The sequence below is a fragment of the Culex pipiens genome, chromosome 3, assembly GCF_016801865.2.
Source record: "Culex pipiens pallens isolate TS chromosome 3, TS_CPP_V2, whole genome shotgun sequence".
Classification (NCBI taxonomy): Eukaryota; Metazoa; Arthropoda; class Insecta; order Diptera; family Culicidae; genus Culex; species Culex pipiens.
In genome coordinates, this window is record NC_068939.1 from 146,220,552 (window position 1) to 146,236,260 (window position 15,709).

Genomic DNA, 15,709 nt, shown 5'->3' on the forward strand with positions numbered 1-15,709 from the left:
GAATTTAAGAATTTAAGAATTTAAGAATTTAAGAATTTAAGAATTTAAGAATTTAAGAATTTAAGAATTTAAGAATTTAAGAATTTAAGAATTTAAGAATTTAAGAATTTAAGAATTTAAGAATTTAAGAATTTAAGAATTTAAGAATTTAAGAATTTAAGAATTTAAGAATTTAAGAATTTAAGAATTTAAGAATTTAAGAATTTAAGAATTTAAGAATTTAAGAATTTAAGAATTTAAGAATTTAAGAATTTAAGAATTTAAGAATTTAAGAATTTAAGAATTTAAGAATTTAAGAATTTAAGAATTTAAGAATTTAAGAATTTAAGAATTTAAGAATTTAAGAATTTAAGAATTTAAGAATTTAAGAATTTAAGAATTTAAGAATTTAAGAATTTAAGAATTTAAGAATTTAAGAATTTAAGAATTTAAGAATTTAAGAATTTAAGAATTTAAGAATTTAAGAATTTAAGAATTTAAGAATTTAAGAATTTAAGAATTTAAGAATTTAAGAATTTAAGAATTTAAGAATTTAAGAATTTAAGAATTTAAGAATTTAAGAATTTAAGAATTTAAGAATTTAAGAATTTAAGAATTTAAGAATTTAAGAATTTAAGAATTTAAGAATTTAAGAATTTAAGAATTTAAGAATTTAAGAATTTAAGAATTTAAGAATTTAAGAATTTAAGAATTTAAGAATTTAAGAATTTAAGAATTTAAGAATTTAAGAATTTAAGAATTTAAGAATTTAAGAATTTAAGAATTTAAGAATTTAAGAATTTAAGAATTTAAGAATTTAAGAATTTAAGAATTTAAGAATTTAAGAATTTAAGAATTTAAGAATTTAAGAATTTAAGAATTTAAGAATTTAAGAATTTAAGAATTTAAGAATTTAAGAATTTAAGAATTTAAGAATTTAAGAATTTAAGAATTTAAGAATTTAAGAATTTAAGAATTTAAGAATTTAAGAATTTAAGAATTTAAGAATTTAAGAATTTAAGAATTTAAGAATTTAAGAATTTAAGAATTTAAGAATTTAAGAATTTAAGAATTTAAGAATTTAAGAATTTAAGAATTTAAGAATTTAAGAATTTAAGAATTTAAGAATTTAAGAATTTAAGAATTTAAGAATTTAAGAATTTAAGAATTTAAGAATTTAAGAATTTAAGAATTTAAGAATTTAAGAATTTAAGAATTTAAGAATTTAAGAATTTAAGAATTTAAGAATTTAAGAATTTAAGAATTTAAGAATTTAAGAATTTAAGAATTTAAGAATTTAAGAATTTAAGAATTTAAGAATTTAAGAATTTAAGAATTTAAGAATTTAAGAATTTAAGAATTTAAGAATTTAAGAATTTAAGAATTTAAGAATTTAAGAATTTAAGAATTTAAGAATTTAAGAATTTAAGAATTTAAGAATTTAAGAATTTAAGAATTTAAGAATTTAAGAATTTAAGAATTTAAGAATTTAAGAATTTAAGAATTTAAGAATTTAAGAATTTAAGAATTTAAGAATTTAAGAATTTAAGAATTTAAGAATTTAAGAATTTAAGAATTTAAGAATTTAAGAATTTAAGAATTTAAGAATTTAAGAATTTAAGAATTTAAGAATTTAAGAATTTAAGAATTTAAGAATTTAAGAATTTAAGAATTTAAGAATTTAAGAATTTAAGAATTTAAGAATTTAAGAATTTAAGAATTTAAGAATTTAAGAATTTAAGAATTTAAGAATTTAAGAATTTAAGAATTTAAGAATTTAAGAATTTAAGAATTTAAGAATTTAAGAATTTAAGAATTTAAGAATTTAAGAATTTAAGAATTTAAGAATTTAAGAATTTAAGAATTTAAGAATTTAAGAATTTAAGAATTTAAGAATTTAAGAATTTAAGAATTTAAGAATTTAAGAATTTAAGAATTTAAGAATTTAAGAATTTAAGAATTTAAGAATTTAAGAATTTAAGAATTTAAGAATTTAAGAATTTAAGAATTTAAGAATTTAAGAATTTAAGAATTTAAGAATTTAAGAATTTAAGAATTTAAGAATTTAAGAATTTAAGAATTTAAGAATTTAAGAATTTAAGAATTTAAGAATTTAAGAATTTAAGAATTTAAGAATTTAAGAATTTAAGAATTTAAGAATTTAAGAATTTAAGAATTTAAGAATTTAAGAATTTAAGAATTTAAGAATTTAAGAATTTAAGAATTTAAGAATTTAAGAATTTAAGAATTTAAGAATTTAAGAATTTAAGAATTTAAGAATTTAAGAATTTAAGAATTTAAGAATTTAAGAATTTAAGAATTTAAGAATTTAAGAATTTAAGAATTTAAGAATTTAAGAATTTAAGAATTTAAGAATTTAAGAATTTAAGAATTTAAGAATTTAAGAATTTAAGAATTTAAGAATTTAAGAATTTAAGAATTTAAGAATTTAAGAATTTAAGAATTTAAGAATTTAAGAATTTAAGAATTTAAGAATTTAAGAATTTAAGAATTTAAGAATTTAAGAATTTAAGAATTTAAGAATTTAAGAATTTAAGAATTTAAGAATTTAAGAATTTAAGAATTTAAGAATTTAAGAATTTAAGAATTTAAGAATTTAAGAATTTAAGAATTTAAGAATTTAAGAATTTAAGAATTTAAGAATTTAAGAATTTAAGAATTTAAGAATTTAAGAATTTAAGAATTTAAGAAATTAAGAATTTAAGAATTTAAGAATTTAAGAATTCTGTAACAACTTTTCAATAGGGCGAAACCCTCAGATGTAAACAAACTGAGTTTTTGTCAGAATCATATAAAGCGAACAAAACTGATTCTAAAACACCCTCCATCATCACAAAATTCCGAAAATACGTAGTTTTACAAGCAAAAAACAAAAGGGCTAATCAACAACATCAATCAAAACAAACCAAAGTGAGTTTCCGCCCTTGTGTTTTCACCCAATCATGAGGGGCGAATGTAGTATTTTCTGCAAGTTCCGACGTATATTTAGAAACACAAAATTTTCGTTATAATTTTGTAAATTTTAACCTGACAATCCTCAAAATGGATCAATATGTATGTTTCTGATGTCTCTGACCACAATTTCACAACAAACACAGATTTGTATGATCCTAAATACATAACTTTTTAATTTCAATTATTGTAGTATCAGATCTGGTCTGGATTCACAATCTAGATATGTAGGTCCATAATTTACCGGTTCTTGGGACATCCGGGGATTCTGGGTCGAGCAGTTGCAGGACAAAAAGTTAGTGTAGGGAGGTTTAGGAGGAATGCCGTACAAAATCATCGCCTCCGTAACCATTGAAGCTAAGCAAAGCTTGAGAAGGCAGGATGGTGTCGCGGGGTGGCCTAGTCGTCAGGTGCCATGTCTCCCACTTCCGGCGGGGACACCCAAGGAACGTCACTTCAATATAGACCACATCGTCAAACCAACTTGCTACTTACGGTGCTCAACGAGTCTTGGCCTGATCCGGACTCCTTATGAAGGCTTTCTAGACCAATTTTTTATCACTGAGGTTGCAAATATCACTGTATTATCACTGACTGTAACGTTTCACAATGATAAAATAGTTGTTTCACCACTTTTTTCTTTAAAAACCCGAAAAGTGAACAAAAACCAAAAGGGCGAATCTGTTGTTTACATTTGCTTTGTGGCGTAACCTGACGGGCTAAACCGTTGTTTTGGTTGAGTGGGTGGTGAATACAGTGGGGCGAAAATGGAGGCACGCTCTTCAAAAAGGCGTAATTTGTTTTTCTCAATTTTTAAAAGCAAAAACACCTTAATTAATTTCAAATTGCTCTCTATGATGAAATTATTGCTATTTTCTATTACGTTTTGAAAAAAATGATAGTTTTCATGCTTTTTTTGTGGAAATAGGAATTGATTGGAATTGCAAAATTTTGAATGTTGATTTTCCCGAAACGGCAGGATCGTAGGTTTCGCCCTTTTGAAATGTTGTTACTGAATTTAAGAATTTAAGAATTTAAGAATTTAAGAATTTAAGAATTTAAGAATTTAAGAATTTAAGAATTTAAGAATTTAAGAATTTAAGAATTTAAGAATTTAAGAATTTAAGAATTTAAGAATTTAAGAATTTAAGAATTTAAGAATTTAAGAATTTAAGAATTTAAGAATTTAAGAATTTAAGAATTTAAGAATTTAAGAATTTAAGAATTTAAGAATTTAAGAATTTAAGAATTTAAGAATTTAAGAATTTAAGAATTTAAGAATTTAAGAATTTAAGAATTTAAGAATTTAAGAATTTAAGAATTTAAGAATTTAAGAATTTAAGAATTTAAGAATTTAAGAATTTAAGAATTTAAGAATTTAAGAATTTAAGAATTTAAGAATTTAAGAATTTAAGAATTTAAGAATTTAAGAATTTAAGAATTTAAGAATTTAAGTATTTAAGAATTTAAGAATTTAAGAATTTAAGAATTTAAGAATTTAAGAATTTAAGAATTTAAGAATTTAAGAATTTAAGAATTTAAGAATTTAAGAATTTAAGAATTTAAGAATTTAAGAATTTAAGAATTTAAGAATTTAAGAATTTAAGAATTTAAGAATTTAAGAATTTAAGAATTTAAGAATTTAAGAATTTAAGAATTTAAGAATTTAAGAATTTAAGAATTTAAGAATTTAAGAATTTAAGAATTTAAGAATTTAAGAATTTAAGAATTTAAGAATTTAAGAATTTAAGAATTTAAGAATTTAAGAATTTAAGAATTTAAGAATTTAAGAATTTAAGAATTTAAGAATTTAAGAATTTAAGAATTTAAGAATTTAAGAATTTAAGAATTTAAGAATTTAAGAATTTAAGAATTTAAGAATTTAAGAATTTAAGAATTTAAGAATTTAAGAATTTAAGAATTTAAGAATTTAAGAATTTAAGAATTTAAGAATTTAAGAATTTAAGAATTTAAGAATTTAAGAATTTAAGAATTTAAGAATTTAAGAATTTAAGAATTTAAGAATTTAAGAATTTAAGAATTTAAGAATTTAAGAATTTAAGAATTTAAGAATTTAAGAATTTAAGAATTTAAGAATTTAAGAATTTAAGAATTTAAGAATTTAAGAATTTAAGAATTTAAGAATTTAAGAATTTAAGAATTTAAGAATTTAAGAATTTAAGAATTTAAGAATTTAAGAATTTAAGAATTTAAGAATTTAAGAATTTAAGAATTTAAGAATTTAAGAATTTAAGAATTTAAGAATTTAAGAATTTAAGAATTTAAGAATTTAAGAATTTAAGAATTTAAGAATTTAAGAATTTAAGAATTTAAGAATTTAAGAATTTAAGAATTTAAGAATTTAAGAATTTAAGAATTTAAGAATTTAAGAATTTAAGAATTTAAGAATTTAAGAATTTAAGAATTTAAGAATTTAAGAATTTAAGAATTTAAGAATTTAAGAATTTAAGAATTTAAGAATTTAAGAATTTAAGAATTTAAGAATTTAAGAATTTAAGAATTTAAGAATTTAAGAATTTAAGAATTTAAGAATTTAAGAATTTAAGAATTTAAGAATTTAAGAATTTAAGAATTTAAGAATTTAAGAATTTAAGAATTTAAGAATTTAAGAATTTAAGAATTTAAGAATTTAAGAATTTAAGAATTTAAGAATTTAAGAATTTAAGAATTTAAGAATTTAAGAATTTAAGAATTTAAGAATTTAAGAATTTAAGAATTTAAGAATTTAAGAATTTAAGAATTTAAGAATTTAAGAATTTAAGAATTTAAGAAATTAAGAATTTAAGAATTTAAGAATTTAAGAATTCTGTAACAACTTTTCAATAGGGCGAAACCCTCAGATGTAAACAAACTGAGTTTTTGTCAGAATCATATAAAGCGAACAAAACTGATTCTAAAACACCCTCCATCATCACAAAATTCCGAAAATACGTAGTTTTACAAGCAAAAAACAAAAGGGCTAATCAACAACATCAATCAAAACAAACCAAAGTGAGTTTCCGCCCTTGTGTTTTCACCCAATCATGAGGGGCGAATGTAGTATTTTCTGCAAGTTCCGACGTATATTTAGAAACACAAAATTTTCGTTATAATTTTGTAAATTTTAACCTGACAATCCTCAAAATGGATCAATATGTATGTTTCTGATGTCTCTGACCACAATTTCACAACAAACACAGATTTGTATGATCCTAAATACATAACTTTTTAATTTCAATTATTGTAGTATCAGATCTGGTCTGGATTCACAATCTAGATATGTAGGTCCATAATTTACCGGTTCTTGGGACATCCGGGGATTCTGGGTCGAGCAGTTGCAGGACAAAAAGTTAGTGTAGGGAGGTTTAGGAGGAATGCCGTACAAAATCATCGCCTCCGTAACCATTGAAGCTAAGCAAAGCTTGAGAAGGCAGGATGGTGTCGCGGGGTGGCCTAGTCGTCAGGTGCCATGTCTCCCACTTCCGGCGGGGACACCCAAGGAACGTCACTTCAATATAGACCACATCGTCAAACCAACTTGCTACTTACGGTGCTCAACGAGTCTTGGCCTGATCCGGACTCCTTATGAAGGCTTTCTAGACCAATTTTTTATCACTGAGGTTGCAAATATCACTGTATTATCACTGACTGTAACGTTTCACAATGATAAAATAGTTGTTTCACCACTTTTTTCTTTAAAAACCCGAAAAGTGAACAAAAACCAAAAGGGCGAATCTGTTGTTTACATTTGCTTTGTGGCGTAACCTGACGGGCTAAACCGTTGTTTTGGTTGAGTGGGTGGTGAATACAGTGGGGCGAAAATGGAGGCACGCTCTTCAAAAAGGCGTAATTTGTTTTTCTCAATTTTTAAAAGCAAAAACACCTTAATTAATTTCAAATTGCTCTCTATGATGAAATTATTGCTATTTTCTATTACGTTTTGAAAAAAATGATAGTTTTCATGCTTTTTTTGTGGAAATAGGAATTGATTGGAATTGCAAAATTTTGAATGTTGATTTTCCCGAAACGGCAGGATCGTAGGTTTCGCCCTTTTGAAATGTTGTTACTGAATTTAAGAATTTAAGAATTTAAGAATTTAAGAATTTAAGAATTTAAGAATTTAAGAATTTAAGAATTTAAGAATTTAAGAATTTAAGAATTTAAGAATTTAAGAATTTAAGAATTTAAGAATTTAAGAATTTAAGAATTTAAGAATTTAAGAATTTAAGAATTTAAGAATTTAAGAATTTAAGAATTTAAGAATTTAAGAATTTAAGAATTTAAGAATTTAAGAATTTAAGAATTTAAGAATTTAAGAATTTAAGAATTTAAGAATTTAAGAATTTAAGAATTTAAGAATTTAAGAATTTAAGAATTTAAGAATTTAAGTATTTAAGAATTTAAGAATTTAAGAATTTAAGAATTTAAGAATTTAAGAATTTAAGAATTTAAGAATTTAAGAATTTAAGAATTTAAGAATTTAAGAATTTAAGAATTTAAGAATTTAAGAATTTAAGAATTTAAGAATTTAAGAATTTAAGAATTTAAGAATTTAAGAATTTAAGAATTTAAGAATTTAAGAATTTAAGAATTTAAGAATTTAAGAATTTAAGAATTTAAGAATTTAAGAATTTAAGAATTTAAGAATTTAAGAATTTAAGAATTTAAGAATTTAAGAATTTAAGAATTTAAGAATTTAAGAATTTAAGAATTTAAGAATTTAAGAATTTAAGAATTTAAGAATTTAAGAATTTAAGAATTTAAGAATTTAAGAATTTAAGAATTTAAGAATTTAAGAATTTAAGAATTTAAGAATTTAAGAATTTAAGAATTTAAGAATTTAAGAATTTAAGAATTTAAGAATTTAAGAATTTAAGAATTTAAGAATTTAAGAATTTAAGAATTTAAGAATTTAAGAATTTAAGAATTTAAGAATTTAAGAATTTAAGAATTTAAGAATTTAAGAATTTAAGAATTTAAGAATTTAAGAATTTAAGAATTTAAGAATTTAAGAATTTAAGAATTTAAGAATTTAAGAATTTAAGAATTTAAGAATTTAAGAATTTAAGAATTTAAGAATTTAAGAATTTAAGAATTTAAGAATTTAAGAATTTAAGAATTTAAGAATTTAAGAATTTAAGAATTTAAGAATTTAAGAATTTAAGAATTTAAGAATTTAAGAATTTAAGAATTTAAGAATTTAAGAATTTAAGAATTTAAGAATTTAAGAATTTAAGAATTTAAGAATTTAAGAATTTAAGAATTTAAGAATTTAAGAATTTAAGAATTTAAGAATTTAAGAATTTAAGAATTTAAGAATTTAAGAATTTAAGAATTTAAGAATTTAAGAATTTAAGAATTTAAGAATTTAAGAATTTAAGAATTTAAGAATTTAAGAATTTAAGAATTTAAGAATTTAAGAATTTAAGAATTTAAGAATTTAAGAATTTAAGAATTTAAGAATTTAAGAATTTAAGAATTTAAGAATTTAAGAATTTAAGAATTTAAGAATTTAAGAATTTAAGAATTTAAGAATTTAAGAATTTAAGAATTTAAGAATTTAAGAATTTAAGAATTTAAGAATTTAAGAATTTAAGAATTTAAGAATTTAAGAATTTAAGAATTTAAGAATTTAAGAATTTAAGAATTTAAGAATTTAAGAATTTAAGAATTTAAGAATTTAAGAATTTAAGAATTTAAGAATTTAAGAATTTAAGAATTTAAGAATTTAAGAATTTAAGAATTCAAGAATTTAAATAATTGTTTTTTCAAAGCACATAGAAGAAAATGGAATCTGTCTACTTTCTACTCAAAGCATGAGTAAAGAATTTGTACAGAAATCATTTTCATGCTTTTTTTAACCTTTATTTTTCGCCGTGTACATTTTGATCGATTCCTGCAGGGCTGGCCAAACGTAAACAAACACCGGTTGCGCCTGCTGCGCATGCGCCAAAAACGCCGGTTTGTTTATAAAACAATCGATCAAACTCGTCAGCTGATGGCCGGCGTCGCTTAAGGTGAAACCAAAATCACCATCAAAAGACCGCAAATGGCGCCGATTCCCGATGGTTTGGCGGAAAAGATGGCTCCCGTGTTGGTTTCACCTTAAGTGTTCCGCGGGCTCATGTGCACATTCGTTTTGTTTTGCTCGCTGTCTTCTGACAGTTCGGGTTCAAGTTGTGTAATTTACGCGGTTTCAGTAGAGTTTTACGCAAAATGCTTTGGTTTTTTCTTGTGATTTTTTATTAGATTGAAAGAAATTGTGGTGAACTTTAAGTTTGAACGATGAGGTTACTGAAATTAGCTGGTTCAGGACCATCTTTTGCCAGATATTCACTCGGAAACAGATCAACATGGCTCCGGAAGTTTTGCTCCGCAACCGGCGTGAATCTATCGGTGAGGCCGATCAATTTTTGTTATTTTTTCGAATTAAATTAGATTGCTTTTTGCAATAGGACCGCGACCTCACGTCCGCCATGAAGCTGGATATGGAGCGCAAGTGGCGCTCAAAACTGGGCGATGCCCGGTTTGATCCGACGAGCGATGCTCCGAAGCGATACGTGCTGGCCATGTTTCCGTACCCGTCCGGGAATCTGCATATGGGCCACGTGCGTGTGTACACAATTAGTGACGCGATGGCACGGTTCTATCGGTTGAACGGGGCCAACGTGCTGCATCCGATGGGTTGGGACGCGTTCGGATTGCCGGCGGAGAATGCGGCCATTCAGCGACGGATTCCGGCGGATCGGTGGACCAAGCAGAACATTGGCCAGATGAGGGAGCAGCTGGAGATGTTGCAGTTTAGCTTCGACTGGGGGCGCGAGTTTGCGACGTGCGATCCGGAGTATTACCGGTGGACGCAGAAGCTGTTTTTGATGTTGTTTGAGGATGGGCTGGCTTACCAGAAGGAAGCGCTGGTCAATTGGGATCCGGTGGATGAGACGGTGTTGGCGGACGAGCAAGTTGATGATAATGGGTGCTCCTGGCGTTCCGGGGCCAAAGTGGAGAAGAAGGTGCTGAGGCAGTGGTTCATCAAGACGACGCGATTTGCTAAATCGCTGCTTGATGGACTGTCCGATCCGACGCTGGAAGACTGGAAAGATATCATAAAGTTGCAGAAACATTGGATCGGTGATTGCGACGGGTACACGTTTGAGCTGAAGGTTGTTGGTGAAGACCGGAGGGTTCCAATTTGGAGCCAAGATCCGAAGCATTTGAAGGAAGCGCTGTTTGTGGCGATAAGTCCAGAGAATCTGCTGAATAGTTCCAAGATTACTGGAGGCAAATTGCTCCTCACATTGGAGAATCCAATTTCAGGAAGACCACTTCCGGTTATCGTAACAGAAAATGTCAAATTCCCCGAAGGCAACGACTTCTACTTGGGCGTAGCTTCAGTTGAAGAAGATCGTCAGCTAGCCGAATCCTTCCAACTTCCGACAAACGTATCAAATGCTGAAGATTCCTCCAACGAAAATATTCTTCAACTAGCCAAAGAACACAACCTTGGCGCCTACCCGGTCAGCTCGAAGCTCCGCGACTGGCTCATTTCCCGACAACGCTTCTGGGGAACGCCAATCCCAATCATCCACTGCCCAAGCTGCGGAACCGTCCCCGTTCCAGACTCGCAACTACCAATCGAACTCCCGCTCGATTCCGTTGGCATTCCCCTCGCTCAAAATGCCCAATGGCTCGCAACGACCTGCCCCAAATGCCAATCCCCGCAAGCGAAACGCGAGTCCGACACAATGGACACCTTCGTCGACAGTTCCTGGTACTTTCTCCGTTTCCTCGACCCCAAAAACGAACAGGATCTCTTCAGTCCCAAACTCGCCCACCGTCTCATGCCGGTAGATCTCTACGTCGGGGGGAAAGAGCACGCCGTCCTGCACATGTACTACGCGCGCTTCATGAACCACTACCTGCACAGCAAGGGTCTCATCTCTTCATCCGAACCGTTCAAACGCCTACTCGTCCAAGGCATGGTCATGGGGCGCTCGTTTCGACTTAAAGGCAGCGGCAAGTACATTCCGGCGGCCGAGGTCGATCTGGTGGACGAGAAGAAGAACAAAGCCGTGGAGAGGGCGACGGGAGCGCCGGTGGTGGCGCTATGGGAAAAGATGTCCAAGTCCAAGCTGAACGGCGTCGATCCGCTAGATGTGCTGAAGGAGCACGGCTGCGACACGCTGCGGTTAATTATGCTGGCCGATGTGGCGCCCACCTCGCACCGGAACTGGTCGGATGCAAGTGAGTTAAGATGTTTTTTCTTTGCCATTTTACAAAAATGCAAAAATACAAATATAGAAAAATACAAATATAGAAAAATACAAATATAGAAAAATACAAAAATACAAAATACCAAAAATAATAAAAATACGAAAAATACCAAAATTACCAAAAGTATCTAAAATAACAAAAATAACAAAAATAACAAAAATAACAAAAATAACAAAAATAACAAAAATAACAAAAATAACAAAAATAACAAAAATAACAAAAATAACAAAAATAACAAAAATAACAAAAATAACAAAAATAACAAAAATAACAAAAATAACAAAAATAACAAAAATAACAAAAATAACAAAAATAACAAAAATAACAAAAATAACAAAAATAACAAAAATAACAAAAATAACAAAAATAACAAAAATAACAAAAATAACAAAAATAACAAAAATAACAAAAATAACAAAAATAACAAAAATAACAAAAATAACAAAAATAACAAAAATAACAAAAATAACAAAAATAACAAAAATAACAAAAATAACAAAAATAACAAAAATAACAAAAATAACAAAAATAACAAAAATAACAAAAATAACAAAAATAACAAAAATAACAAAAATAACAAAAATAACAAAAATAACAAAAATAACAAAAATAACAAAAATAACAAAAATAACAAAAATAACAAAAATAACAAAAATAACAAAAATAACAAAAATAACAAAAATAACAAAAATAACAAAAATAACAAAAATAACAAAAATAACAAAAATAACAAAAATAACAAAAATAACAAAAATAACAAAAATAACAAAAATAACAAAAATAACAAAAATAACAAAAATAACAAAAATAACAAAAATAACAAAAATAACAAAAATAACAAAAATAACAAAAATAACAAAAATAACAAAAATAACAAAAATAACAAAAATAACAAAAATAACAAAAATAACAAAAATAACAAAAATAACAAAAATAACAAAAATAACAAAAATAACAAAAATAACAAAAATAACAAAAATAACAAAAATAACAAAAATAACAAAAATAACAAAAATAACAAAAATAACAAAAATAACAAAAATAACAAAAATAACAAAAATAACAAAAATAACAAAAATAACAAAAATAACAAAAATAACAAAAATAACAAAAATAACAAAAATAACAAAAATAACAAAAATAACAAAAATAACAAAAATAACAAAAATAACAAAAATAACAAAAATAACAAAAATAACAAAAATAACAAAAATAACAAAAATAACAAAAATAACAAAAATAACAAAAATAACAAAAATAACAAAAATAACAAAAATAACAAAAATAACAAAAATAACAAAAATAACAAAAATAACAAAAATAACAAAAATAACAAAAATAACAAAAATAACAAAAATAACAAAATAACAAAAATAACAAAAATAACAAAAATAACAAAAATAACAAAAATAACAAAAATAACAAAAATAACAAAAATAACAAAAATAACAAAAATAACAAAAATAACAAAAATAACAAAAATAACAAAAATAACAAAAATAACAAAAATAACAAAAATAACAAAAATAACAAAAATAACAAAAATAACAAAAATAACAAAAATAACAAAAATAACAAAAATAACAAAAATAACAAAAATAACAAAAATAACAAAAATAACAAAAATAACAAAAATAACAAAAATAACAAAAATAACAAAAATAACAAAAATAACAAAAATAACAAAAATAACAAAAATAACAAAAATAACAAAAATAACAAAAATAACAAAAATAACAAAAATAACAAAAATAACAAAAATAACAAAAATAACAAAAATAACAAAAATAACAAAAATAACAAAAATAACAAAAATAACAAAAATAACAAAAATAACAAAAATAACAAAAATAACAAAAATAACAAAAATAACAAAAATAACAAAAATAACAAAAATAACAAAAATAACAAAAATAACAAAAATAACAAAAATAACAAAAATAACAAAAATAACAAAAATAACAAAAATAACAAAAATAACAAAAATAACAAAAATAACAAAAATAACAAAAATAACAAAAATAACAAAAATAACAAAAATAACAAAAATAACAAAAATAACAAAAATAACAAAAATAACAAAAATAACAAAAATAACAAAAATAACAAAAATAACAAAAATAACAAAAATAACAAAAATAACAAAAATAACAAAAATAACAAAAATAACAAAAATAACAAAAATAACAAAAATAACAAAAATAACAAAAATAACAAAAATAACAAAAATAACAAAAATAACAAAAATAACAAAAATAACAAAAATAACAAAAATAACAAAAATAACAAAAATAACAAAAATAACAAAAATAACAAAAATAACAAAAATAACAAAAATAACAAAAATAACAAAAATAACAAAAATAACAAAAATAACAAAAATAACAAAAATAACAAAAATAACAAAAATAACAAAAATAACAAAAATAACAAAAATAACAAAAATAACAAAAATAACAAAAATAACAAAAATAACAAAAATAACAAAAATAACAAAAATAACAAAAATAACAAAAATAACAAAAATAACAAAAATAACAAAAATAACAAAAATAACAAAAATAACAAAAATAACAAAAATAACAAAAATAACAAAAATAACAAAAATAACAAAAATAACAAAAATAACAAAATAACAAAAATAACAAAAATAACAAAAATAACAAAAATAACAAAAATAACAAAAATAACAAAAATAACAAAAATAACAAAAATAACAAAAATAACAAAAATAACAAAAATAACAAAAATAACAAAAATAACAAAAATAACAAAAATAACAAAAATAACAAAAATAACAAAAATAACAAAAATAACAAAAATAACAAAAATAACAAAAATAACAAAAATAACAAAAATAACAAAAATAACAAAAATAACAAAAATAACAAAAATAACAAAAATAACAAAAATAACAAAAATAACAAAAATAACAAAAATAACAAAAATAACAAAAATAACAAAAATAACAAAGATAACAAAAATAACAAAAATACAAAAAATACAAAAAATACAAAAAATACAAAAAATACAAAAAATACAAAAAATACAAAAAAAAATACAAAAAAAAAACAAAAATACAAAAAATACAAAAAATACAAAAAATACAAAAAAAAAAATACAAAAAATACAAAAAATACAAAAAATACAAAAAATACAAAAAATATAAAAAATACAAAAAATGCAAAAAATACAAAAAATACAAAAAAATCAAGAAATACAAAAAATACAAAAATCACAAAAATACAAAAAATACAAAAAATACAAAAAATACAAAAAATACAAAAAATACAAAAAATACAAAAAATACAAAAAATACAAAAAATACAAAGAATACAAAAAATACAAAAAATACAAAAAAACCAAAAATACCAAAAATACCAAAAATACCAAAAATACAAAAAATACAAAAAAAATACAAAAAATACCATAATCACAAACACTAACAAAAAATATGGACAAATTTTAAACACTTTTTTTAATTCCTAACCAAATTTCATCACCTCCTTTTCCAGCCTTTCCCGGCATCCTGAACTGGCAGAAGCGCATCTGGATGACGATGCACGACTACCACAAGCTCCGCTCGGAATCCGCCCTGTCCCCTCCGGACTCCCCCGAATTCCGCGCGGCAGACCTCAAACTGTGGGACGCGCGCAATTACTTCACCGCCGGCGCCACCTTCAACTACCGCCACTCGCACCAGCTGAGCGTGGGAATCTCCAAGATGCAGGGTCTCACCAACGCCATCCGGAGGGCCCCGCCCGAGGTGGTCACGTACGGGGCGCACTACGAGCGCGCCATCGCCGCCCAGATCGTGATGCTGGCCCCGATGGCACCGCACTTTGCCTCCGAGCTGTGGGAGCGGTTTGTGGCGCTTCCGGGGCGGATCAACGGGGAGTGCGGGGAGATTCGGTGGGATCGGGGCGTGTTTGAGCAGCGGTGGCCCGTCGTGGACGAGGAGTACGGGCTGGATTTGACGTTCAAGGTGAGATGATTGTGGGGGGGGAACTGTTTGAAATGTTTGGTTTTACAAATTGTAATTTCAGGTCAACGGGTTCGAGTGCTGCGTGCTCAAGATTCCAACCAGAGAGCTCAACCAGCTGACTCACGAGCGTTCGCGCGAGCTGGCCTTCCAGCAGGACGACGTGCTTGGCTACATTGGGCTGCGCAAGGTGCGCGCCACCGACTTTGTGCTCTATCCCGGCTGTGATGCGATTCTGAGCATAACGCTGGAGCAGCTGTCCAAGGAAGACAAACGACAGCTCGAGGGCGAGGGCAAACTGCTGGCCAGTAAAAAGGACAAAAAGAAGAAGAAAAAGCAGAAGCAATCGGTGCAGCAATAGTGAATATAACAGTTGATTGTTTGTGAAAAGTTTACCCAAGTGAGAGTTGATTCTTCCGAAAGCCAAAAAGTGAAAAGTGGAAAGTTCGTAACGAAGTGGTTCAGTAGAAATGTGTGGAGAAATGGAAGCCCTCACCATCG

The 15,709-nt window shown here is 25.4% G+C and overlaps 1 protein-coding gene across 1 annotated transcript; it reads left to right on the forward strand.

Moving 5' to 3' along the window:
• The first annotated feature begins 9,096 nt into the window (after nt 1–9,096).
• On the forward strand, nt 9,097–15,608 carry LOC120419096 (leucine--tRNA ligase, mitochondrial). The gene is made up of 4 exons (XM_039581689.2): nt 9,097–9,348; nt 9,408–11,196; nt 14,742–15,211; nt 15,273–15,608. The coding sequence occupies exons 1-4, from the start codon at nt 9,238–9,240 to the stop codon at nt 15,567–15,569; spliced, it is 2,667 nt and encodes an 888-aa protein (XP_039437623.1). The 5' UTR covers nt 9,097–9,237; the 3' UTR covers nt 15,570–15,608.
• The last annotated feature ends 101 nt before the right edge of the window (nt 15,609–15,709 follow it).

What these genes read in the sequence shown, in the direction of transcription:
- LOC120419096 (XM_039581689.2), top strand. Translation starts at nt 9,238, where the DNA reads ATGAGGTTACTGAAATTAGCTGGTTCAGGACCATCTTTTGCCAGATAT. An exon ending in CAACCGGCGTGAATCTATCG is followed by an intron (nt 9,349 to 9,407) that starts GTGAGGCCGATC and finishes TTTTTGCAATAG; the next exon opens with GACCGCGACCTCACGTCCGC. An exon ending in GGCTGGATTTGACGTTCAAG is followed by an intron (nt 15,212 to 15,272) that starts GTGAGATGATTG and finishes TTGTAATTTCAG; the next exon opens with GTCAACGGGTTCGAGTGCTG.